This window comes from Bombina bombina, chromosome 6 (assembly GCF_027579735.1).
Source record: "Bombina bombina isolate aBomBom1 chromosome 6, aBomBom1.pri, whole genome shotgun sequence".
Taxonomy (NCBI): domain Eukaryota; kingdom Metazoa; phylum Chordata; class Amphibia; order Anura; family Bombinatoridae; genus Bombina; species Bombina bombina.
In genome coordinates this window covers 27,073,159-27,098,864 of record NC_069504.1, presented here as the reverse complement: position 1 = coordinate 27,098,864, position 25,706 = coordinate 27,073,159, and the positions used below count along the sequence as shown (strand labels likewise).

At 40.9% G+C, this 25,706-nt stretch overlaps 1 protein-coding gene across 4 annotated transcripts in view; it reads right to left on the bottom strand.

Moving 5' to 3' along the window:
- TNPO3 (transportin 3) overlaps nt 1–25,706 on the bottom strand; it is a 403,460-nt gene that overhangs the window by 264,600 nt on the left and 113,154 nt on the right. For all 4 annotated transcript variants that reach the window (XM_053716333.1, XM_053716334.1, XM_053716336.1 and 1 more), the window contains exon 7: nt 8,595–8,733. In XM_053716333.1, coding sequence (XP_053572308.1) covers nt 8,595–8,733 — 139 coding nt within the window. The remainder of the gene's footprint in view (nt 1–8,594; nt 8,734–25,706) is intronic.

The window sequence follows — 25,706 nt, the reverse complement described above, 5'->3', positions numbered from 1 at the left end:
CTCTTCAGCCAAAAAGAAAGCGGTAGCAGTAGCTTTCTGGTCCCTACGCTTTCCAGAAAAAACAACAAATAATGAAGATAATTGACGAAATTCTTTAGTCGTCTGCAAGTAAAACTTCAGGGCACGGACCATGTCCAAGATATGCAACAGACGCTCCTTCTTAGAAGGATTAGGACATAATGAAGGAACAACAATTTCCTGTTTAATATTCTTATTAGAAACAACCTTAGGAAGGAAACCTGGTTTGGTACGTAAAACCACCTTATCAGAATGGAAAATAAGTTAAGGCGAGTCACATTGTAATGCTGAAAGCTCATAAACTCTACTAGCAGAAGAGATAGCAACCAAAAACAAGACTTTCCAAGATAACAACTTAATATCTATGGAATGCATGGGTTCAAACGGAACCCCTTGAAGAACATTAAGAACTAAATTCAAACTCCAGGGTGGAGCAATTGGTCTAAACACAGACTTGATTCTGGTCAGAGCCTGACAAAAAGACTGAACGTCTGGAACATCTGCCAAACGTTTGTGAAGTAAAATTGACAAAGCAGAGATTTGTCCATTTAAGGAACTTGCTGATAACCCTTTCTCCAATCCTTCTTGGAGAAAAGACAGAATCCTGGGAATCCTAACTACTCCATGAGTAGTTCTTGGATTCACACCAATAAAGATATTTACGACATATCATATGGTAAATCTTTCTAGTAACAGGCTTACGTGACTGAATCAAAGTATCAATGACCGAATGAGAGAACCCCCGCTTAGATAAGATCAAGCATTCAATCTCCAAGCAGTCAGCTGCAGAGAAAATTATATTTGGGTGTTGGAAGGGACCCTGAATGAGAAGGTCCTGCCTCAATGGAAGTTTCCACGGCATCTGAGAGGACATGTCCACTAGATTGGCATACCAAGTCCTGCGAGGCCATGCAGGCGCAATTAGAATAACTGAAGCCCTCTCCTGTTTGTACCGAGCAATCACTCAGGGAAGGAGAGCAAACGGTGGAAACAGATAAGCTAGGTTGCACTGCCAAGGCATCTATCAGTTCGGCCTGAGGATCCCTTGACCTGGATCCGTATCTTGGAAGCTTGGTATTCTGACGAGACGCCATCAAATAAAACTCCGGTCTGCCCCATCTGAGAATCAGAAGGGCAAAGACCTCCGGATGGAGTTCCCACTCCCCCGGATGAGAATTTTTGAATTCCAGTCGATACACTTGGAACACGATTTCCAGCATCCAAGGATCCTGAACATCTCTTACCCAAGCCTGGGCAAAGAGAAAAAGTCTGCCCCCTACTAGATCCGGTCCCAGATCGGGGGCCGCCCCTTCATGCTGTCTTGGTAGCAGCAGCAGGCTTTTTGGGTTGTTTACCCTTGTTCCAGGCCTGGTTGGGTCTCCAGACGGACTTGGCCTGAGAAAAATCCCCTTCCGTTTGGTGGAAGAAGAGGGGACTCCTTTAAAGTTCCAAAAGGAACGAAAATTATTTTGTTTACCCCTCAGCTTAGCAGTTCTATCCTGAGGTAGGAGATGACCCTTACCTTCCGTAATGTCAGAAATGATTTCTTTCAAGTCAGGCCAGAATAGGGTTTTTCCTTTGAAAGGAATAGCCAAAAGCTTTGACTTAGATGGCACATCAGCAGACCAAGATTTTAACCATAACGCTCTACGCGCTAAAATGGCAAATCCGGCATTCTTAGCCGCCAATTTGGCAATCTGAAAGGCGGCATCTGTAATAAAAGAAATAGCCAGCTTAAGAACCTTAATTCTGTCTAAAATATCCTCTAAAGGAGTCTCAGTCTTAAAAGACTATTCTAATGCATCAAACCAGAAGGCCGCCGCAGTGGTAACTGGTACAATACAGGCCGCCGGTTGTAATAGGAAACCCTGATGAATAAACAGTTTCTTTAGAAGACCCTCCAATTTCTTATCCATAGGGTCTTTGAAAGCACAACTGTCCTCAATAGGAATAGTTGTACGCTTAGCCAGGGTAGAAATAGCTCCCTCCACCTTAGGGACTGTTTGCCAAGAGTACCGAACAGTGTCAGATATGGGATACATTTTCTTAAAATTAGGAGAAGGTGAGAACGGGATACCCGGTCTGTCCCATTCCCTTTTAATAATCTCTGAAATTCTCTTAGGAACCGGAAAGACATCAGTGTAAGCAGGTACCTTTAAGTATTTGTCCATCTTACACAATTTTTCTGGTGGTATCACAATAGAGTCAGTGTCATCCAGAGTCGCTAAAACCTCCCGAAGTAACAGACAGAGGTGTTCAAGCTTAAATCTAAATGACATGACGTCCGAGTCCGTCTGAGGTAACACTTCCCGAATCAGAAAGTTCCCCCTCAGACAGAAGTTCCCTGCCCCCCAAATCAGATCCCTGTGAGGGTACATTGGAAAAAAATTAGCTAACAAAGCATCAGAGGACTCAGTATTCACATTGACTTCTGTCCTGCTGCGTTTGCCCTGTAACACTGGCAACTTAGATAATACCTCAGTAAGGGGTAGTTGACATAACTGCAACCATATCCTGCAGAGTAAATGAATTAGACGCGGTTGAAGAACCCGGCGTCGCTTGAGTGGGCGTTAAAGGTTGTGACGCCTGGGGAGAATTTAGCGGCATACCCTGATTCTCCTCAGACTGAGAATCATCCTTAGACCTACTCTCTGTACCTAAAATCTGCTTCTTACATTGTAAGGCCCTTTCAGTACATGAGGGACAAAAAGTAAGAGGGTTCCACAATGGCATCTAAACACATAGAAAAAGTAGTTTCCTCAAGTTCAGACATGTTAAACAGACTAGCAATAATAGTCTTTCTTTACTTAAAATATTGAGCTCTAACTTCAATTATATATCCAAAAACGTTAGCACCAAAAAAGTGTACTGCGCCTTTAAATAATAAAAGCGCAACAATTTTTCTGTTATCTTTAAAACAGCATTTGTGGCAATAAAAATTGTTTTAATGTGCCCAAAATATTCGAATAGAATTGCACCGGCTTGCTTAGGTGTGTAAAAAGAAATTTAACAGTTATGACAAAAACTTATTATTTATTTATTCATTCATGCCCCTGCACTACACTGCTGCTACAGGAGAAGCTCTGAAGGCCCTTCGAATGGCAAAACAAGTTAGGCCCCACCGGAGCCCAGGACTTTAATGACTATGCAATCTGGGTGAAACTGCGCGTCTGAGCGCACAAAAATAGGCCCCGTCCCCCGTGGGCGTAACACTAGCCGTTACAGAGACCCGCATGGGTTGCAAATCCCAAACATGTCGATATTAATAAAACATGAAGCCATGTGCCCCTCTTACATAAATATGTCGCACCAATATCAAGCCTCACTGCCTGTTAATAAACTATACCCCCTTAGGTTAGAAAAATGTATGACGTTTTTAGCCAGCAACCCGCATCTCCCAGCGTTCAGCCCATAATAAACAATTATCAAACGATATTAGCCCCATTTAGTAGTTAATATAAAGGGAATTCCAGGTACACCATTACTATACATGTAGTGCATACTGATTTACCCTCTCCAGATAGGGAATAATGTCAGCCTGTTCTGATGCATCAAGTCTCCCCAGAAACAAATGACTAAACATACCTCAATGCTGCTTGTAGCATGACACGGTTCTCCACACTGAAGATGTTTTTTTTTTACACTACCTTCAACTGCTCTGTGTGAACCAGCATGGATCTTAGATAACATTTTCTAAGATCATTAACATCAGGGCAGAAAAATAAGAGGTCTCCACTCCTCTTGGGAAGTTATAGACTGATGATTTTCTCCCTGAGGAAAATAGTACTCACTGGCACCATTTTAAAATAAAAAAAACTTCTTGATTGAAGAATCTAAAACTAACCCCTCACTTTATCTCTTCCTATCACTAACACAGGCAAAGAGAATGACTGAGGGGAAGGGAGGAGCTATATATACAGCTCTGCTGTGGTGCTCTTTGCCACTTCCTGCTAGCAGGAGGTTAAATCCCACAAGGATGAAATCCGTGGACTCGTCATATCTTGTAAAAGAAATACACATCCCCTCAGGTCTATGTTCGATATGAACAAGACCTCTTGAACCAAAGAAGAATGGATACTATTTGCGGTCAGAACCTGAGATAAATACCTAGATTCCGTTGGCAGACCGGGATTGGAGCTATCATTCCCAGAGAGGAAGGCCCTGAACCCAGTTCAAGGAAAAAGCTCTCCACAGGTCTGGATTACAGACACTCTAGACAGCCTGGGAGGAATCTTAAATTGTACTTTAAAAAAGACAAGACTGATTCATTTAGTCTTGCACTAAGCGAGTAGGAGAAAAAAAAAAAAAAAAAAAAACTTTCTCCACCCTTAACTCATAGGAAAACTGCCAAATCCTTGAAGGACAAATCAGAAGTGTTGATTAGGAGGAACATACAATATTGAACCTGCAACTGTAGGACTAAAAGGCTTAAACTGTACTATTAAGCACCAGGAAGGATTCTCAGCTGACCAGGTGCCAGATACAATGCCTAGCGGCTAGTACAGCAAGTATAAAAGACAAGGAATTGCTCAAATTGAACAATAAACCCTCCAGCTTCTATCCATGGATCCGGAAGGAACTACAACCCTCCCTAGGGATCAAAGTTCTCAGTCATGAAGAACAGAGAAAGATAAAGATTACAAAACCTCTAATGGTTGACAACAGGACATTGATGTCGACCAAGTAACAAACACCTCTTTTAGAGTACACAAGATGCAAACATACATCTGAAGTAGATCACTTCAGAAGCAAATGAAGGAATTACACAGGCCAAATCTGAATCCCTCACCAGACCAGACTCCTCTCACAAAGAATCCAAGGATTTAAAAAAAAAAAATCCTGATTCTTTAGGATTGACGACAGGCGTATCGAAGGCGCTCAAAATAGCCAAAACCTCCTTTAACCATACATGAAGGTGATAAGGCTTAAATCTGAAGGTTACTACTTCAGCAAAAAAAGGAGGAATTATACTGACCGAATCTGAGATTTCACCCTCAGATCCTACTGGCGGATCCTCCTCATCAATCCTATGAGGAAGGAGAGCAGTAGGAGACTATACAGAAACCTTACTAACTGAATCTCTAATGCTCCTCCAGAGATTTTCCCTAAGAATAGGAAAAACAGAAAATGCCAAAAGTACCCAACAGATACCAGAGTAGCAAATTCTGCACGCAAACGAGGAACCGCTGGGCACTGTAGACAACGCCATAGAGGCTTGGGACGAAAAAGGAGAAACTGTGTCAATGCTTAGACAGAATCATTCTGGGAGACATAGGCTCAGAAGTAACGCGCTCTATCTCAAGAGATCCAGCGAGACGCAAAAACCTATTATAATAGAGTCTTTTGCAAGATTAAATGCAACTGTCACTTTAAGTAGCACAGATGAATATTGTATACTGAATATGAGTATAGTATCAGGGAGAGGGAGCTAATAATAAATTATACTCCCATAATCTCTTTATAAAAATGTTTCCAAACATAATACCCAAACACAGGACAGATGATATTGTATATAAAATGAGAAAATATATAATAGAATCAGGGCGAGGAGGATATTAAATAACTAAAGTTCCCCATCGTTTTAATAATAACAAAACGTTCCCTAAAAACTTTTCTAAAACCGTCCCACACAGGACCGTTCTCTCTCACAAAAACGGACTGAGGGATTGTAAAACAACTCCGTTCGCAACTGGAGTATACCGAGTTGCAGAATCACAAGTCCCGGAGAAGAATTAACATGGCGCCGCATCTCCCTCACAGTGAAGGAGGCGGGGACACTTCAACAGCATGATAATGAAGCGCAAACATCAATTCTAACACCGCTCTTCATTAAACCAGCTGAAGTGACTATTAATGTCTCAAAAAACAAAAGACCAACCGTCTACTCCTGTCAATGAAGGGATATTCATAAATCAAGATAACTATCCCAACATTGAGCGCAATAGAAGCATGTAGACACGCTGCACATAAGGGAAGCTGCAAAACACACCGCAATGTCGTCCTCTCTAATAAGACTGAAGCGCACTAGGTACGTTTATTACTGCGCTACTGTGAGTAAAATGTTAAACAAGCATAAAGGAAAGAAATAAAGAGTCATAAACCCCATAGGAGACTAACACTAACTACATAAGAGCCCAAATAATAAATACAGGGGATTCTCTATTAACCCCTAGTCTCCTGTCACCATCAAGTGCCTGCATACTGCCTCAGATATCCTAACGGATATATATGTCCCATATAAGTAGCAGAGAGGGAGCTATTTTATACCCTTTTAGTACCAGAAGACGAAAAGGCACTTACCTGCATTCTAGCCATCCAGCAGGACGACGACTCACAAGGCATGAGAGGATGCCACTCCTCACAGAGTGAAACAATATACAGAGGTGCAAGATGGAAAAAAACAATATTCTGTACAAATGAACTAAGAACAAATACTCTCCTTTAGGTCAGACCGCAGCCTTCTTGCAGTCTCTCCCTTGTGACTGTGTATAGATAGATAGTAGTAGTAGATGGCGCTGGTCTATTGAGTGATTTTCTCTAGTAAGTGAAGAGAAAAAAGGCTTGATGCATATATTGAAGCCAATTAATATGGGTGCAGTATACTCACTCCATAAGATGAATCTTTACAGCTGAAAGGGAACGTAGCGTCAGATGGCAACAGTCCACAGGTTCCTGGAGTCAAATACTGAATTTTCAGGTTTATCCAAAAGTGGACTATAAATGAATAGAGACCCAAATGACAAAAGTATCCAGTGTGTAATTGAAAAAAATGTAGTAACTTACTCCATAAATAAGGAGATTCCAGCTCAGCACAGCAAAACAAGATCTTGACAATCTTTCAACAAAGGATAAAAGGTTTTATTTGCTCAACGCGTTTCAACGTATTACACGTCTTTATCAAGAGCATACATTAAAACAAGTAAAACAGGTAAGTAAAACCAAGTATTGAGTGTGTTTGCTGTGGCTACAGGGCTGGTTTATATACAGGTGAACAATTAGTTCCAATTTCCTGTTGAGCACAGGAAATTGGACTCACAAAAACTTCATGAAATGTTTAATACAATATATATGCATCAAAAGTAAACTATTCCTGAGAATAAAAATGAAGAAAAATATATTTTAAAGAAAATCATTAAAAAACCATCAAAGTTTAAAAATAGAGGCTTAGTTTAGTATTGATACGTTATTTAACCAATCAAAACATTTCTTGAATATTTAGACCAATGAACAGACAGTAGTATAAAGTCCTCAATCAAGTAGTCCGTTGTCTAACCGTTCCTTTTCAGGTCCAGTCTGAACAAATTGTTCACCTGTATATAAACCAGCCCTGTAGCCACAGCAAACACACTCAATACTTGGTTTTACTTACCTGTTTTACTTGTTTTAATGTATGCTCTTGATAAAGACGTGTAATACGTTGAAACGCGTTGAGCAAATAAAACCTTTTTATCCTTTGTTGAAAGATTGTCAAGATCTTGTTTTGCTGTGCTGAGCTGGAATCTCCTTATTTATGGAGTAAGTTACTACATTTTTTTCCAATTACACACTGGATACTTTTGTCATTTGGGTCTCTATTCATTTATAGTCCACTTTTGGATAAACCTGAAAATTCAGTATTTGACTCCAGGAACCTGTGGACTCTTGCCATCTGACGCTACGTTCCCTTTCAGCTGTAAAGATTCATCTTATGGAGTGAGTATACTGCACCCATATTAATTGGCTTCAATATATGCATCAAGCCTTTTTTTTTCTTCACTTACTAGAGAAAATCACTCAATAGACCAGCGCCATCTACTACTACTACCACTCCTCACAGAGACCTGTGGAAAAAGGAATGTTAAAGTAAGCCTACTCTGGTATTCTGAAATAGGGCAGCAAACAGCTACGTTAGGAAAACGTAGCAAAGTCCACTTTACAAGTTCCTAACTGCTTTAAAGCTACCACAGCCCTGCTCCACTAACGTGGAGTACCAGCAATACCCAAACTGATGGAAGATCAGAATAATCCTGCCCTGACTTCAAAATAAAAAAATCTTGATAGAAGAATCATAATTATGCACCAAATTACTTAACCTCCTTCTTGCACTAGAGGCAAAGAGAATAACTGGGGTTTGTGGGAAGAGAAGTGATACTTAACAGCTCTGCAGTGGTGCTCTTTGCCTCCTCCTGCTGGCCAGGAGTGATATTCCTAACAGTAATTGATGATTCCATGTACTAACCGTGTCATTAGAAAGAAATTAAAAAAAACATTAACAAAAATACATCAAAATAATAAAAGCAGCATGACAGCTGCTCATATCTAGAAATGTGTGTCCCTAAGATAAATATTTTTGATGTATGATGCACCACCTGGGTGCAGGGAACATGGGAAATTAAAACATGATACATAACCTAAACTATAGACCATTAGAGGTGAGCCAACACCAGGAGCTGACAAAATTATAGGACCACTAAAAGAGAAAATATGTATGGTATGAGAAGACAAACAGTTTGGGGCAAACAGGATCACGGTGTGAGTTAGGACAAGACAATGACCAGGAAAGAGATCAGACCAGTACATCTATTTGCCCAACTTACTTCATATTGGGGATGCCCAGCACAAATTAGAAGCAGCTCCAGGGTGCGCAGGTCTCCTAGGTCACGACCCGGAGTGGACACAATCTTCTCAAGAAAAGTCTCACACAGCTCCGTGAAGATGCGACAGTAATTCAGCACCCTGTAAGTAAGGCAGGAGGGGAGTGAGACAATATGGCTACTCATCAGACCTTGTGTACATCATCTTATCTACAAGTGGGAACAAGTTACTTTTAGCTTCCAGTGCTATGGACAGAACGATATTAAACACTTATGGTTTGCGAATAATTCAGCCTCACATACAAAACTATAGTTCTATTCAGATTGAAACACTTTCGGATTGTAGCTCTGAAGACCAGTGATTGGCATAAATTAACAACAAAGGAGATTCTTGTAAATAGTAAAAAAGATCTTCTATTTAAATAAAAAAAAAAAATTACCACCATAAAGAGAAAAAATAAATATCAGGAAGGGTATGAAGCTATAAACAATATCAGTTGTATTTCATTTTTCATTATTGAAACAACTTTCACAATCACTAAACAGTTTAGGTAAAGTCATACAGTAAAGGACTGTTGCAAACAAGGTTAAACCAGACCTGTAGATAATTTACTCAGGAAAAAAAGAAAATAAATTCTTACAACCAAATGGGGGCACAATCTAAATTGACTAGTTTACAGGTAAAAGGAATAAACAGTTTGAAAATTGTGGCTCAGTTAAAAACAAAATAAATTTCTAAAAAACATAATTTATGTAAGAACTTACCTGATAAATTCATTTCTTTCATATTAGCAAGAGTCCATGAGCTAGTGACGTATGGGATATACATTCCTACCAGGAGGGGCAAAGTTTCCCAAACCTCAAAATGCCTATAAATACACCCCTCACCACACCCACAATTCAGTTTAACGAATAGCCAAGAAGTGGGGTGATAAAAAAGTGCGAAAGCATATAAAATAAGGAATTGGAATAATTGTGCTTTATACAAAATCATAACCACCACAAAAAAAGGGCGGGCCTCATGGACTCTTGCTAATATGAAAGAAATGAATTTATCAGGTAAGTTCTTACATAAATTATGTTTTCTTTCATGTAATTAGCAAGAGTCCATGAGCTAGTGACGTATGGGATAATGATTACCCAAGATGTGGATCTTTCCACACAAGAGTCACTAGAGAGGGAGGGATAAAATAAAGACAGCCAATTCCTGCTGAAAATAATTCACACCCAAAATAAAGTTTAATGAAAAACATAAGCAGAAGATTCAAACTGAAACCGCTGCCTGAAGTACTTTTCTACCAAAAACTGCTTCAGAAGAAGAAAATACATCAAAATGGTAGAATTTAGTAAAAGTATGCAAAGAGGACCAAGTTGCTGCTTTGCAAATCTGATCAACCGAAGCTTCATTCCTAAACGCCCAGGAAATAGAAACTGACCTAGTAGAATGAGCAGTAATCCTCTGAGGCGGAGTTTTACCCGACTCAACATAGGCAAGATGAATTAAAGATTTCAACCAAGATGCCAAAGAAATGGCAGAAGCTTTCTGGCCTTTTCTAGCACCGGAAAAAATAACAAATAGACTAGAAGTCTTTCGGAAAGACTTAGTAGCTTCAACATAATATTTCAAAGCTCTAACAACATCCAAAGAATGCAATGATCTCTCCTTAGAATTCTTAGGATTAGGACATAATGAAGGAACCACAATTTCTCTACTAATGTTGTTGGAATTCACAACTTTAGGTAAAAATTCAAAAGAAGTGCGCAACACCGCCTTATCCTGATGAAAAATCAGAAAAGGAGACTCACAAGAAAGAGCAGATAATTCAGAAACTCTTCTGGCAGAAGAGATGGCCAAAAGGAACAAAACTTTCCAAGAAAGTAATTTAATATCCAATGAATGCATAGGTTCAAACGGAGGAGCTTGAAGAGCTCCCAGAACCAAATTCAAACTCCAAGGAGGAGAAATTGACTTAATGACAGGTTTTATACGAACCAAAGCTTGTACAAAACAATGAATATCAGGAAGAATAGCAATCTTTCTGTGAAAAAACAGAATTTATGTTTACCTGATAAATTACTTTCTCCAACGGTGTGTCCGGTCCACGGCGTCATCCTTACTTGTGGGATATTCTCTTCCCCAACAGGAAATGGCAAAGAGCCCAGCAAAGCTGGTCACATGATCCCTCCTAGGCTCCGCCTACCCCAGTCATTCGACCGACGTTAAGGAGGAATATTTGCATAGGAGAAACCATATGGTACCGTGGTGACTGTAGTTAAAGAAAATAAATTATCAGACCTGATTAAAAAAAAAAAAACCAGGGCGGGCCGTGGACCGGACACACCGTTGGAGAAAGTAATTTATCAGGTAAACATAAATTCTGTTTTCTCCAACATAGGTGTGTCCGGTCCACGGCGTCATCCTTACTTGTGGGAACCAATACCAAAGCTTTAGGACACGGATGAAGGGAGGGAGCAAATCAGGTCACCTAAATGGAAGGCACCACGGTTTGCAAAACCTTTCTCCCAAAAATAGCCTCAGAAGAAGCAAAAGTATCAAACTTGTAAAATTTGGTAAAAGTGTGCAGTGAAGACCAAGTCGCTGCCCTACATATCTGATCAACAGAAGCCTCGTTCTTGAAGGCCCATGTGGAAGCCACAGCCCTAGTGGAATGAGCTGTGATTCTTTCGGGAGGCTGCCGTCCGGCAGTCTCGTAAGCCAATCTGATGATGCTTTTAATCCAAAAAGAGAGAGAGGTAGAAGTTGCTTTTTGACCTCTCCTTTTACCGGAATAAACAACAAACAAGGAAGATGTTTGTCTAAAATCCTTTGTAGCTTCTAAATAGAATTTTAGAGCGCGAACAACATCCAAATTGTGCAACAAACGTTCCTTCTTTGAAACTGGTTTCGGACACAGAGAAGGTACGATAATCTCCTGGTTAATGTTTTTGTTAGAAACAACTTTTGGAAGAAAACCAGGTTTAGTACGTAAAACCACCTTATCTGCATGGAACACCAGATAAGGAGGAGAACACTGCAGAGCAGATAATTCTGAAACTCTTCTAGCAGAAGAAATTGCAACTAAAAACAAAACTTTCCAAGATAATAACTTAATATCAACGGAATGTAAGGGTTCAAACGGAACCCCCTGAAGAACTGAAAGAACTAAATTGAGACTCCAAGGAGGAGTCAAAGGTTTGTAAACAGGCTTAATTCTAACCAGAGCCTGAACAAAGGCTTGAACATCTGGCACAGCTGCCAGCTTTTTGTGAAGTAACACAGACAAGGCAGAAATCTGTCCCTTCAGGGAACTTGCAGATAATCCTTTTTCCAATCCTTCTTGAAGGAAGGATAGAATCTTAGGAATCTTAACCTTGTCCCAAGGGAATCCTTTAGATTCACACCAACAGATATATTTTTTCCAAATTTTGTGGTAAATCTTTCTAGTTACAGGCTTTCTGGCCTGAACAAGAGTATCGATAACAGAATCTGAGAACCCTCGCTTCGATAAGATCAAGCGTTCAATCTCCAAGCAGTCAGCTGGAGTGAAACCAGGTTCGGATGTTCGAACGGACCCTGAACAAGAAGGTCTCGTCTCAAAGGTAGCTTCCAAGGTGGAGCCGATGACATATTCACCAGATCTGCATACCAAGTCCTGCGTGGCCACGCAGGAGCTATCAAGATCACCGACGCCCTCTCCTGATTGATCCTGGCTACCAGCCTGGGGATGAGAGGAAACGGCGGGAACACATAAGCTAGTTTGAAGGTCCAAGGTGCTACTAGTGCATCCACTAGAGCCGCCTTGGGATCCCTGGATCTGGACCCGTAGCAAGGAACTTTGAAGTTCTGACGAGAGGCCATCAGATCCATGTCTGGAATGCCCCACAGCTGAGTGACTTGGGCAAAGATTTCCGGATGGAGTTCCCACTCCCCCGGATGCAATGTCTGACGACTCAGAAAATCCGCTTCCCAATTTACCACTCCTGGGATGTGGATAGCGGACAGGTGGCAGGAGTGAGACTCCGCCCATAGAATGATTTTGGTCACTTCTTCCATCGCTAGGGAACTCCTTGTTCCCCCCTGATGGTTGATGTACGCAACAGTTGTCATGTTGTCTGATTGAAACCGTATGAACTTGGCCCTCGCTAGCTGAGGCCAAGCCTTGAGAGCATTGAATATCGCTCTCAGTTCCAGAATATTTATCGGTAGAAGAGATTCTTCCCGAGACCAAAGACCCTGAGCTTTCAGGGATCCCCAGACCGCGCCCCAGCCCATCAGACTGGCGTCGGTCGTGACAATGACCCACTCTGGTCTGCGGAATGTCATCCCTTGTGACAGGTTGTCCAGGGACAGCCACCAACGGAGTGAGTCTCTGGTCCTCTGATTTACTTGTATCTTCGGAGACAAGTCTGTATAATCCCCATTCCACTGACTGAGCATGCACAGTTGTAATGGTCTTAGATGAATGCGCGCAAAAGGAACTATGTCCATTGCCGCTACCATCAACCCGATCACTTCCATGCACTGAGCTATGGAAGGAAGAGGAACGGAATGAAGTATCCGACAAGAGTCTAGAAGCTTTGTTTTTCTGGCCTCTGTCAGAAATATCCTCATTACTAAGGAGTCTATTATTGTTCCCAAGAAGGGAACCCTTGTTGACGGAGATAGAGAACTCTTTTCCACGTTCACTTTCCATCCGTGAGATCTGAGAAAGGCCAGGACTATGTCCGTGTGAGCCTTTGCTTGAGGAAGGGACGACGCTTGAATCAGAATGTCGTCCAAATAAGGTACTACAGCAATGCCCCTTGGTCTTAGCACAGCTAGAAGGGACCCTAGTACCTTTGTGAAAATCCTTGGAGCAGTGGCTAATCCGAAAGGAAGCGCCACGAACTGGTAATGCTTGTCCAGGAATGCGAACCTTAGGAACCGATGATGTTCCTTGTGGATAGGAATATGTAGATACGCATCCTTTAAATCCACCGTGGTCATGAATTGACCTTCCTGGATGGAAGGAAGAATAGTTCGAATGGTTTCCATCTTGAACGATGGAACCTTGAGAAACTTGTTTAAGATCTTGAGATCTAAGATTGGTCTGAACGTTCCCTCTTTTTTGGGAACTATGAACAGATTGGAGTAGAACCCCATCCCTTGTTCTCTTAATGGAACAGGATGAATCACTCCCATTTTTAACAGGTCTTCTACACAATGTAAGAATGCCTGTCTTTTTATGTGGTCTGAAGACAACTGAGACCTGTGGAACCTCCCCCTTGGGGGAAGCCCCTTGAATTCCAGAAGATAACCTTGGGAGACTATTTCTAGCGCCCAAGGATCCAGAACATCTCTTGCCCAAGCCTGAGCGAAGAGAGAGAGTCTGCCCCCCACCAGATCCGGTCCCGGATCGGGGGCCAACATTTCATGCTGTCTTGGTAGCAGTGGCAGGTTTCTTGGCCTGCTATCCCTTGTTCCAGCCTTGCATTGGTCTCCAAGCTGGCTTGGCTTGAGAAGTATTACCCTCTTGCTTAGAGGACGTAGCACTTTGGGCTGGTCCGTTTCTACGAAAGGGACGAAAATTAGGTTTATTTTTTGCCTTGAAAGGCCGATCCTGAGGAAGGGCGTGGCCCTTACCCCCAGTGATATCAGAGATAATCTCTTTCAAGTCAGGGCCAAACAGCGTTTTCCCCTTGAAAGGAATGTTAAGTAGCTTGTTCTTGGAAGACGCATCAGCCGACCAAGATTTCAACCAAAGCGCTCTGCGCGCCACAATAGCAAACCCAGAATTCTTAGCCGCTAACCTAGCCAATTGCAAAGTGGCGTCTAGGGTAAAAGAATTAGCCAATTTGAGAGCATTGATTCTGTCCATAATCTCCTCATAAGGAGGAGAATCACTATCGACCGCCTTTATCAGCTCATCGAACCAGAAACATGCGGCTGTAGCGACAGGGACAACGCATGAAATTGGTTGTAGAAGGTAACCCTGCTGAACAAACATCTTTTTAAGCAAACCTTCTAATTTTTTATCCATAGGATCTTTGAAAGCACAACTATCCTCTATGGGTATAGTGGTGCGTTTGTTTAAAGTGGAAACCGCTCCCTCGACCTTGGGGACTGTCTGCCATAAGTCCTTTCTGGGGTCGACCATAGGAAACAATTTTTTAAATATGGGGGGAGGGACGAAAGGAATACCGGGCCTTTCCCATTCTTTATTAACAATGTCCGCCACCCGCTTGGGTATAGGAAAAGCTTCTGGGAGCCCCGGCACCTCTAGGAACTTGTCCATTTTACATAGTTTCTCTGGGATGACCAACTTGTCACAATCATCCAGAGTGGATAATACCTCCTTAAGCAGAATGCGGAGATGTTCCAACTTAAATTTAAATGTAATCACATCAGGTTCAGCATGTTGAGAAATGTTCCCTGAATCAGTAATTTCTCCCTCAGACAAAACCTCCCTGGCCCCATCAGACTGGGTTAGGGGCCCTTCAGAAACATTATTATCAGCGTCGTCATGCTCTTCAGTATCTAAAACAGAGCAGTCGCGCTTACGCTGATAAGTGTTCATTTTGGCTAAAATGTTTTTGACAGAATTATCCATTACAGCCGTTAATTGTTGCATAGTAAGGAGTATTGGCGCGCTAGATGTACTAGGGGCCTCCTGAGTGGGCAAGACTCGTGTAGACGAAGGAGGGAATGATGCAGTACCATGCTTACTCCCCTCACTTGAGGAATCATCTTGGGCATCATTTTCATTGTCACATAAATCACATTTATTTAAATGAATAGGAATTCTGGCTTCCCCACATTCAGAACACAGTCTATCTGGTAGTTCAGACATGTTAAACAGGCATAAACTTGATAACAAAGTACAAAAAACGTTTTAAAATAAAACCGTTACTGTCACTTTAAATTTTAAACTGAACACACTTTATTACTGCAATTGCGAAAAAACATGAAGGAATTGTTCAAAATTCACCAAATTTTCACCACAGTGTCTTAAAGCCTTAAAAGTATTGCACACCAAATTTGGAAGCTTTAACCCTTAAAATAACGGAACCGGAGCCGTTTTGAACTTTAACCCCTTTACAGTCCCTGGTATCTGCTTTGCTGAGACCCAACCAAGCCCAAAGGGGAATACGATACCAAATGACGCCTTCAGAAAGTCTTTTCTAAGTATCAGAGCTCCTCTCACATGCGACTGCATGCCATGCCTCTCAAAAACAAGTGCGCAACACCGGCGCGAAAATGAGGCTCTGCCTATGCTTTGGGAAAGCCCCTAAAGAATAAGGTGTCTAAAACAGTGCCTGCCGATATTATTATATCAAAATACCCAAATAAAATGATTCCTCAAGGCTAAATATGTGTTAATAATGAATCGATTTAGCCCAGAAAAAGTCTACAGTCTTAATAAGCCCTTGTGAAGCCCTTATTTACGATCGTAATAAACATGGCTTACCGGATCCCATAGGGAAAATTACAGCTTCCAGCATTACATCGTCTTGTTAGAATGTGTCATACCTCAAGCAGCAAGAGACTGCTCACTGTTCCCCCAACTGAAGTTAATTGCTCTCAACAGTCCTGTGTGGAACAGCCATGGATTTTAGTGACGGTTGCTAAAATCATTTTCCTCATACAAACAGAAATCTTCATCTCTTTTCTGTTTCTGAGTAAATAGTACATACCAGCACTATTTCAAAATAACAAACTCTTGACTGAATAATAAAAACTACAGTTAAACACTAAAAAAACTCTAAGCCATCTCCGTGGAGATGTTGCCTGTACAACGGCAAAGAGAATGACTGGGGTAGGCGGAGCCTAGGAGGGATCATGTGACCAGCTTTGCTGGGCTCTTTGCCATTTCCTGTTGGGGAAGAGAATATCCCACAAGTAAGGATGACGCCGTGGACCGGACACACCTATGTTGGAGAAAGAACAGAAAGAGCAGAGATTTGACCTTTCAAGGAACTTGCGGACAAACCCTTATCTAAACCATCCTGAAGAAACTGTAAAATTCTCGGTATTCTAAAAGAATGCCAAGAAAAATGATGAGAAAGACACCAAGAAATATAAGTCTTCCAGACTCTAATATATCTCTCTAGATACAGATTTACGAGCCTGTAACATAGTATTAATCACAGAGTCAGAGAAACCTCTTTGACCAAGAATCAAGCGTTCAATCTCCATACCTTTAAATTTAAGGATTTCAGATCCTGATGGAAAAAAGGACCTTGTGACAGAAGGTCTGGTCTTAACGGAAGAGTCCACGGTTGGCAAGAGGCCATCCGGACAAGATCCGCATACCAAAACCTGTGAGGCCATGCCGGAGCTACCAGCAGAACAAACGAGCATTCCTTCAGAATCTTGGAGATTACTCTTGGAAGAAGAACTAGAGGCGGAAAGATATAAGCAGGATGATACTTCCAAGGAAGTGATAATGCATCCACTGCCTCCGCCTGAGGATCCCGGGATCTGGACAGATACCTGGGAAGTTTCTTGTTTAGATGAGACGCCATCAGATCTATTTCTGGAAGTTCCCACATTTGAACAATCTGAAGAAATACCTCTGGGTGAAGAGACCATTCGCCCGGATGCAACGTTTGGCGACTGAGATAATCCGCTTCCCAATTGTCTATACCTGGGATATGAACCGCAGAGATTAGACAGGAGCTGGATTCCGCCCAAACCAAAATTCGAGATACTTCTTTCATAGCCAGAGGACTGTGAGTCCCTCCTTGATGATTGATGTATGCCACAGTTGTGACATTGTCTGTCTGAAAACAAATGAACGATTCTCTCTTCAGAAGAGGCCAAAACTGAAGAGCTCTGAAAATTGCACGGAGTTCCAAAATATTGATCGGTAATCTCACCTCCTGAGATTCCCAAACTCCTTGTGCCGTCAGAGATCCCCACACAGCTCCCCAACCTGTGAGACTTGCATCTGTTGAAATTACAGTCCAGGTCGGAAGCACAAAAGAAGCCCCCTGAATTAAACGATGGTGATCTGTCCACCACGTTAGAGAGTGTCGAACAATCGGTTTTAAAGATATTAATTGAGATATCTTTGTGTAATCCTTGCACCATTGATTCAGCATACAGAGCTGAAGAGGTCTCATGTGAAAACGAGCAAAGGGGATCGCGTCCGATGCAGCAGTCATAAGACCTAGAATTTCCATGCATAAGGCTACCGAAGGGAATGATTGTGACTGAAGGTTTCGACAAGCTGAAATCAATTTTAGACGTCTCTTGTCTGTTAAAGACAGAGTCATGGACACTGAATCTATCTGGAAACCCAGAAAAGTTACCTTTGTCTGAGGAATCAATGAACTTTTTGGTAAATTGATCCTCCAACCATGATCTTGAAGAAACAACACAAGTCGATTCGTATGAGATTCTGCTAAATGTAAAGACTGAGCAAGTACCAAGATATCGTCCAAATAAGGAAATACCACAATACCCTGTTCTCTGATTACAGACAGAAGGGCACTGAGAACCTTTGTAAAAATTCTTGGAGCTGTAGCTAGGCCAAACGGCAGAGCCACAAACTGGTAATGCTTGTCCAGAAAAGAGAATCTCAGGAACTGATAATGATCTGGATGAATCGGAATATGCAGATATGCATCCTGTAAATCTATTGTGGACATATAATGCCCTTGCTGAACATCTTACCATCTTGAACGTTGGTATCCTTACATAACGATTCAATATTTTTAGATCCAGAACTGGTCTGAAGGAATTCTCCTTCTTTGGTACAATGAAGAGATTTGAATAAAACCCCATCCCCTGTTCCGGAACTGGAACTGGCATAATTACTCCAGCCAACTCTAGATCTGAAACACAATTCAGAAATGCTTGAGCTTTCACTGGATTTACTGGGACACGGGAAAGAAAAAATCTCTTTGCAGGAGGTCTCATCTTGAAACCAATTCTGTACCCTTCTGAAACAATGTTTTGAATCCAAAGATTGTGAACAGAATTGATCCAAATTTCTTTGAAAAAACGTAACCTGCCCCCTACCAGCTGAGCTGGAATGAGGGCCGCACCTTCATGTGGACTTAGAAGCAGGCTTTGCCTTTCTAGCAGGCTTGGATTTATTCCAGACCGGAGATGGTTTCCAAACTGAAACTGCTCCTGAGGATGAAGGATTAGGCTTTTGTTCTTTGTTGAAGCGAAAGGAACGAAAACGATTATTAGCCCTGTTTTTACCCTCAGATTTTTTATCCTGTGGTAAAAAAGTTCCTTTCCCACCAGTAACAGTTGAGATAATAGAATCCAACTGAGAACCAAATAATTTGTTACCCTGGAAAGAAATGGAAAGTAGAGTTGATTTAGAAGCCATATCAGCATTCCAAGTCTTAAGCCATAAAGCTCTTCTAGCTAAAATAGCTAGAGACATAAACCTGACATCAACTCTGATAATATCAAAAATTGCATCACAGATAAAATTATTAGCATGCTGAAGAAGAAGAATAATATCATGAGAATCATGATCTGTTACTTGTTGCGCTAAAATTTCCAACCAAAAAAGTTGAAGCTGCAGCAACATCAGCCAATGATATAGCAGGTCTAAGAAGATTACCTGAACACAGATAAGCTTTTCTTAGAAAGGATTCAATTTTCCTATCTAAAGGATCCTTAAACGAAGTACCATCTGACGTAGGAATAGTAGTACGTTTAGCAAGGGTAGAAATAGCCCCATCAACTTTAGGGATTTTGTCCCAAAATTCTAATCTGTCAGATGGCACAGGATATAATTGCTTAAAACGTTTAGAAGGAGTAAATGAATTACCCAATTTATCCCATTCTTTGGAAATTACTGCAGAAATAGCATTAGGAACAGGAAAAACTTCTGGAATAACCACAGGAGATTTAAATACCTTATCTAAACGTTTAGAATTAGTATCAAGAGGACCAGAATCCTCGATTTCTAAAGCAATTAGTACTTCTTTAAGTAAAGAACGAATAAATTCCATTTTAAATAAATATGAAGATTTATCAGCATCAATCTCTGAGACAGAATCCTCTGAACCAGAAGAGTCATCAGAATCAGAATGATGATGTTCATTTAAAAATTCATCTGTAGGGAGAGAAGTTTTAAAAGATTTTTTACGTTTACTAGAAGGAGAAATAACAGACATAGCCTTCTTTATGGATTCAGAAACAAAATCTCTTATGTTATCAGGAACATTCTGCACCTTAGATGTTGAAGGAACTGCAACAGGCAATGGTACTTTACTAAAGGAAATATTATCTGCATTAACAAGTTTGTCATGACAATTAATACAAACAACAGCCGGAGGAATAGCTACCAAAAGTTTACAGCAGATACACTTAGCTTTGGTAGATCCAGCACTAGACAGCGATTTTCCTGTAGTATCTTCTGACTCAGATGCAACGTGAGACATCTTGCAATATGTAAGAGAAAAAACAACATATAAAGCAAAATTGATCAAATTCCTTAAATAACAGTTTCAGGAATGGAAAAAAATGCCAAAGAACAAGCTTCTAGCAACCAGAAGCAATGAAAAAATGAGACTGAAATAATGTGGAGACAAAAGCGACGCCCATATTTTTAGCGCCAAATCAGACGCCCACATTATTTGGCGCCTAAATGCTTTTGGCGCCAAAAATGACGCCACATCCGGAACGCCGACATTTTTGGCGCAAAATAACGTCAAAAAATGACGCAACTTCCGGTGACACGTATGACGCCGGAAACGGAAAAGATTTTTTTGCGCCAAAAAAGTCCGCGCCAAGAATGACGCAATAAAATGAAGCATTTTCAGCCCCCGCGAGCCTAACAGCCCACAGGGAAAAAAGAGTCAAATTTTTGAAGGTAAGAAAAAATTGATTAATTCAAGTGCATTATCCCAAATATGAAACTGACTGTCTGAAAAATAAGGAATGTTGAACATTCTGAGTCAAGGCAAATAAATGTTTGAATACATATATTTAGAACTTTATAAACAAAGTGCCCAACCATAGCTTAGAGTGTCACAGAAAATAAGATTTACTTACCCCAGGACACTCATCTACATGTTTGTAGAAAGCCAAACCAGTACTGAAACGAGAATCAGCAGAGGTAATGGTATATATAAGAGTATATCGTCGATCTGAAAAGGGAGGTAAGAGATGAATCTCTACGACCGATAACAGAGAACCTATGAAATAGACCCCGTAGAAGGAGATCACTGCATTCAAATAGGCAATACTCTCCTCACATCCCTCTGACATTCACTGCACGCTGAGAGGAAAACCGGGCTCCAACTTGCTGCGGAGCGCATATCAACGTAGAATCTAGCACAAACTTACTTCACCACCTCCATCGGAGGCAAAGTTTGTAAAACTGAATTGTGGGTGTGGTGAGGGGTGTATTTATAGGCATTTTGAGGTTTGGGAAACTTTGCCCCTCTCCTGGTAGGAATGTATATCCCATACGTCACTAGCTCATGGACTCTTGCTAATTACATGAAAGAAAAAACAATTTATGCTTACCAGATAATCCACGACTTCATTCCTTACTGTTGGGAAATACAACACCTGTCCACCAGGAGGAGGCAAAGACACCCCAGCCCCACCTTATGGTAGATGCGGCGAGTAACTGACTTAGGACCCTAAATCTAAGTGTCGATGACACTCTCAGAGAAACCTCTCTTGGCTAAGACTAAGCGTTCAATAACCACGCAGTCAGCCTCAGAGAATCTAGATTTGGATGTAGAAATGGACTCTGTAGCAGCAGGTCCCTGAGACAGGGTAACCTCCACGGAGAAGATGAGGACATACCTACCAGATCTGCGAACCAAGTCCTTTGCGGCCAGAATGGAGCAATTAGAATCACTGATGCTTGCTCATGCTTGATGCGGCCACCACCCGAGGAAGAGGTGGTCATGGAGGAAACGGATATGAGTATGAACCTCCATTAATTCTGCTTGAGGATCCCTCGATCTTGACCCGTACCTGGGTAATTTGACATTTAGACGGGAGGCCATGAGGTCTGTCTCCAGTGTCCCCATCTGCTGCATGTCTCTGCAAATACCTCGGAGTGGAAAGACCATTCCCCAGAGTGAAAGGATTGCCTGCTGAGGAAGTCTGCTTCCCAGTTATCCACACCCGGAATGTAAATCGCTGACAGCATACAATTGTGGGCCTCTGCCTATTCTAGAATTTGAGATATGTCTCGTTCCTCCCTGATGGTTGATGTAGGCTACCAAAGTTATATTGTCTGATTGGAATCTAATACACTGGGACAACCCAGAAGGGGCCAAGCCTTCAGAGCATTGAAGAATGCCTGGATTTCCAAGATAATGATCGGAAGACCCTGAGTCCACAGCCCTTCTGCCCTCCTAGCACCCCAAATGTCTCCCCAGTCGGATAGCCTTGCGTCCATAGTCAATCTCCCAGGACGGTCTCAAGAAGTACATGCATTGAGACAAGTGATCTTGACAGAGCCACCAAGAGAGTGAATCTCTCAACAGGTTGTCCATTATTATCTGTTGGGACAGATCGGAATGGTCACCATTTCATTGCCTCAGCATGCATAGCTGTAAGGGTCTGAGATGGAATCTGGCAAAGGGAATGATGTCCATAGAAGACAACATAATTCCAATCACCTCCATACACTGGGCCACCGAAGGTCTCAAGGAGGCCAAGGCATGCTAATGTTAGCTTGCAACGTCTCTGATCTTCATGGATATAAAGGCTATCACCGTACCTAGGAAATTCACCCTGGTATTTGGATTAAGAACTCTTTAACAAGTTTCTTCCAGCCATGTGATCGAAGAAGATTGAGAAGGAATTCCGAGTGCTCCCTTGCTAGACTAAGAGAGGGTGCTTGTACCAAGATATCATCCAGGTAAGGTGCTACTGCAATACCTCTTGTTCTGGCAACCACTAGAAGAGCCCCCAGGACCTTCGTAAATATCCTTGGAGCAGTAACTAAGCCAAATGGAAGTGCTATGAACTGGAAGTGCTGGTCTAGAAAGGCAAACCTCAGTAACTGAAAATGTTCTTTGTCGGAACATGAAGGTATGCATCCTTCAGGTCGATGGTGGTCATAAACTGTCCTTCCTGAACAAGGGGAAGAATTGACCGTATTGTCTCTATTTTGAAAGAGGGGACACAAACTTCTTAAGGTACTTCAGGTCCAGAATTAGACGAAAAGTTCCCTCCTTTTTGGGAACCACGAAGAGGTTGAATAGAACCCCAGACCTCTTTGCGATTTAGGTACCGGGACAATTACTCCTAAAGAGGCTAGATCCCGAACGCAACCTAAAAAGGCAGTCCTTTTCTCTGGTCTGGTAGACAGTCTGGAGAGTAGGAATCTGCCCCTGGGCGGATGAGATTTGAATCCTATCCAGTATCCCTGAGATACAACGCCTGTATCTGAGACATCTAAACAGCTACACACCCCCTAAGACCCACCGTTGGAAAGGTATTTGCCTAACCTTTCCAACGGAGTAAGTCTTGGGTATCTGGGGGAAAAAATACAAAAGTAAAAAAAAAAAAAAAAAACTTTAATCACCTTAGCACCCAGGTGGTTAAGTGCTTAGCACTCAAAGGGTTAAAAGCCAGAACTGAAACTCATTTTAACAACTTTAAAATGTACTATTAACATTGGTCTCTTGGTATCCTTTGCTGAAGAGCCCAGCTATATAGGCTAAGGGGTGTGCATGTGTCCACTATATAGCAGTAGTGTTGGCAACAATATTTTTGACTATGTTATACATTGTTGAGCACAAGATGGCGGCAGACTTAGCATTTGCACAACCTGGGAGCCGCCCAGTTGTACCAGTCCCTTGTGGCTGCTTTAGTCATTATAAACTAGAAAAACAGCACTTTTAGGGGTGTGGTACAAAGCTCTGCTCTGAGGTATCCAGTAATAATTAGTGTTTTGGAGTACAGAGTTTGGGAGATTAGACCAGAGCTGGTGATGTTTGAGTGATGCCCTGTGGGATAATTATTGTGTGGGTTCTAGAACACTCCTCAGTAAAAGAGAAATGTGTATATGTGTGCTAGCAGCTAAGGGGTTAAATGACTAAATGATACTCAAAGAAAAAACAATGTCTAAAAGCAATATTTAATCAGTGTTATATATAATCAATAATATAAATGTATAGTTCATCAAATGTATAACGGTATTAAAATAAATACTTATATATAACTGGTCATCTAAATAAAAATAAACCCATAAAGCAATAATAAAATAACTGCAAATAATATACACCTTAAAAGTTACCATGTAACCAAACTAATAAAATATATTTTTTGACAAGCAATGAGAAAGTCATTAATCAGGGTAAACACCGCTTTCCCTTTTCTATTAGAAATATTGTCCACTTGTAGCTTTAAATTGAGATCCAACCTTGTGGTGGCGTTAATAGTGAAACTTATGTTTGCTGGAGGTGTTCCTTGTTAACCCAAACGGGGTATAAGCAGATGTGTAAATTTGCAGGTTATAAATTATAACATTTTAGCATTGTTATGCCCAAGTATATAAAATCAATTGAAGGAAAGTCCCAATAAAGAACCACACACACAGGCTGTTACACCTCTGTGTGCCTACCTGATCCCATATAAGGTTTAGCCGATCTGTTTGTGGCAAGGCACAGGTGTCTGTACAGCTCCGTGTAGTTGGTGACGACACGCTTTACGTCGGTACTGGGAAAAGTAGTTCCATGATGTTTCAAGTGTCCCTACTCTGCCCAGAGTATTATTAGATCCGTCGGTGAAAAGTAATCCCTTTTCAGAATCTATTTCAATCCTCCAAATAGGCTTTTCACTTTCAATATTTCCAGCTTGTCTGGTTACCATCAATGCGTTTCGCCATTAATGGCTTTATCAAGATGGTTCTAGATGATTTGCAGGTTCCTTATAAATATGTGATTGATAGTTAATTGGTTGGATATAACAACCCTATTTCCTGTTGCCTCTTTCATAAACATGGAAATCTTTTAAGGTGGACTGATTAGATCAACTTGTAAAAAGTCATTACGTACAGTATTTACATTGGCAATATGTATATATAACATCATAAACCGTTATATTTGCAAAAATGTTCATAGTTGAATCAGCAATTAATCCTTATACATAGCATGATACCACAAATATAATAAAAGAGAGGTCCTGTTACAAAAAGTGGATAATACAAAAGGAAGTCTGTTTGTATAATGTATATAGTCCAGACACGCTAAAGACAAAATGGGTTAAAAATTATACACCCAAAATTAGATGTTAAATCGATATTAACCCTAATGACTACATTTTGTCTATGGATACTACTTATACATAATCCAGCTAAAATTATTAGTGCTACATTGTTGATATAAATGATATCTGAAAAAGTAACTATTTCAAATAAAATAATGAATAAATGTAGTACCAATTATGATATCCTAAAAATAAGTAATATGCTAAAAAGTGAACCTAAAAGGGCAGATAATCTAAAATAAAGGGATTAAGGTCTAATTCTGAGTTTAAACCTTGTGGATATAGTGTCTGTAACTCATAAAATAATTCTGCTTCTTTCCTCAATAATAAATGGTCATAGTCACCTCCTCGCCATGGTTTTTTTTATTTTACATATACCCCAGTATTTTATTTAAATCCTTGATATTATTCTGATGTATCACCCTTAAAATGCTCATAGAGGCGGGTGTCGATCTCCTTTCTTAATTAAATTAAGGTGCTCTCTTATCCTAGTAGAGGTCTCTCCTAGGTACTGCTTCTCACATGACCATTGGATTAGATATATAATCCCCTTATCGTTACATCTGATCGTATCCTTGATTTTATATTCTTTGCCTGTATTTGTGTACGAAAACCCTCTGCATTTGGTGCTGTGTTGGCATGCTTTACAGCTACAACAGGGGAAAAACCTGCATAATTTGTTCCCTAGTAGGTCTATATCATGTGTTTTTCGATGTGTTTTAACGTGAAGTCACTAGGCGCAAGAATACTTTTAATATTTGCAGCTTTCCTATAAATGATAGTGGGGTATTCAGATATTCAATCTCCTATGATCAAATGCCAATGTTTATTAAGTATCTTTGTTAGATGTTTGTGATGACAATTATAATTAGTGATAAATGGTACTTTTAAGACATCTTTAGTAGTGGTTACAATTTTCG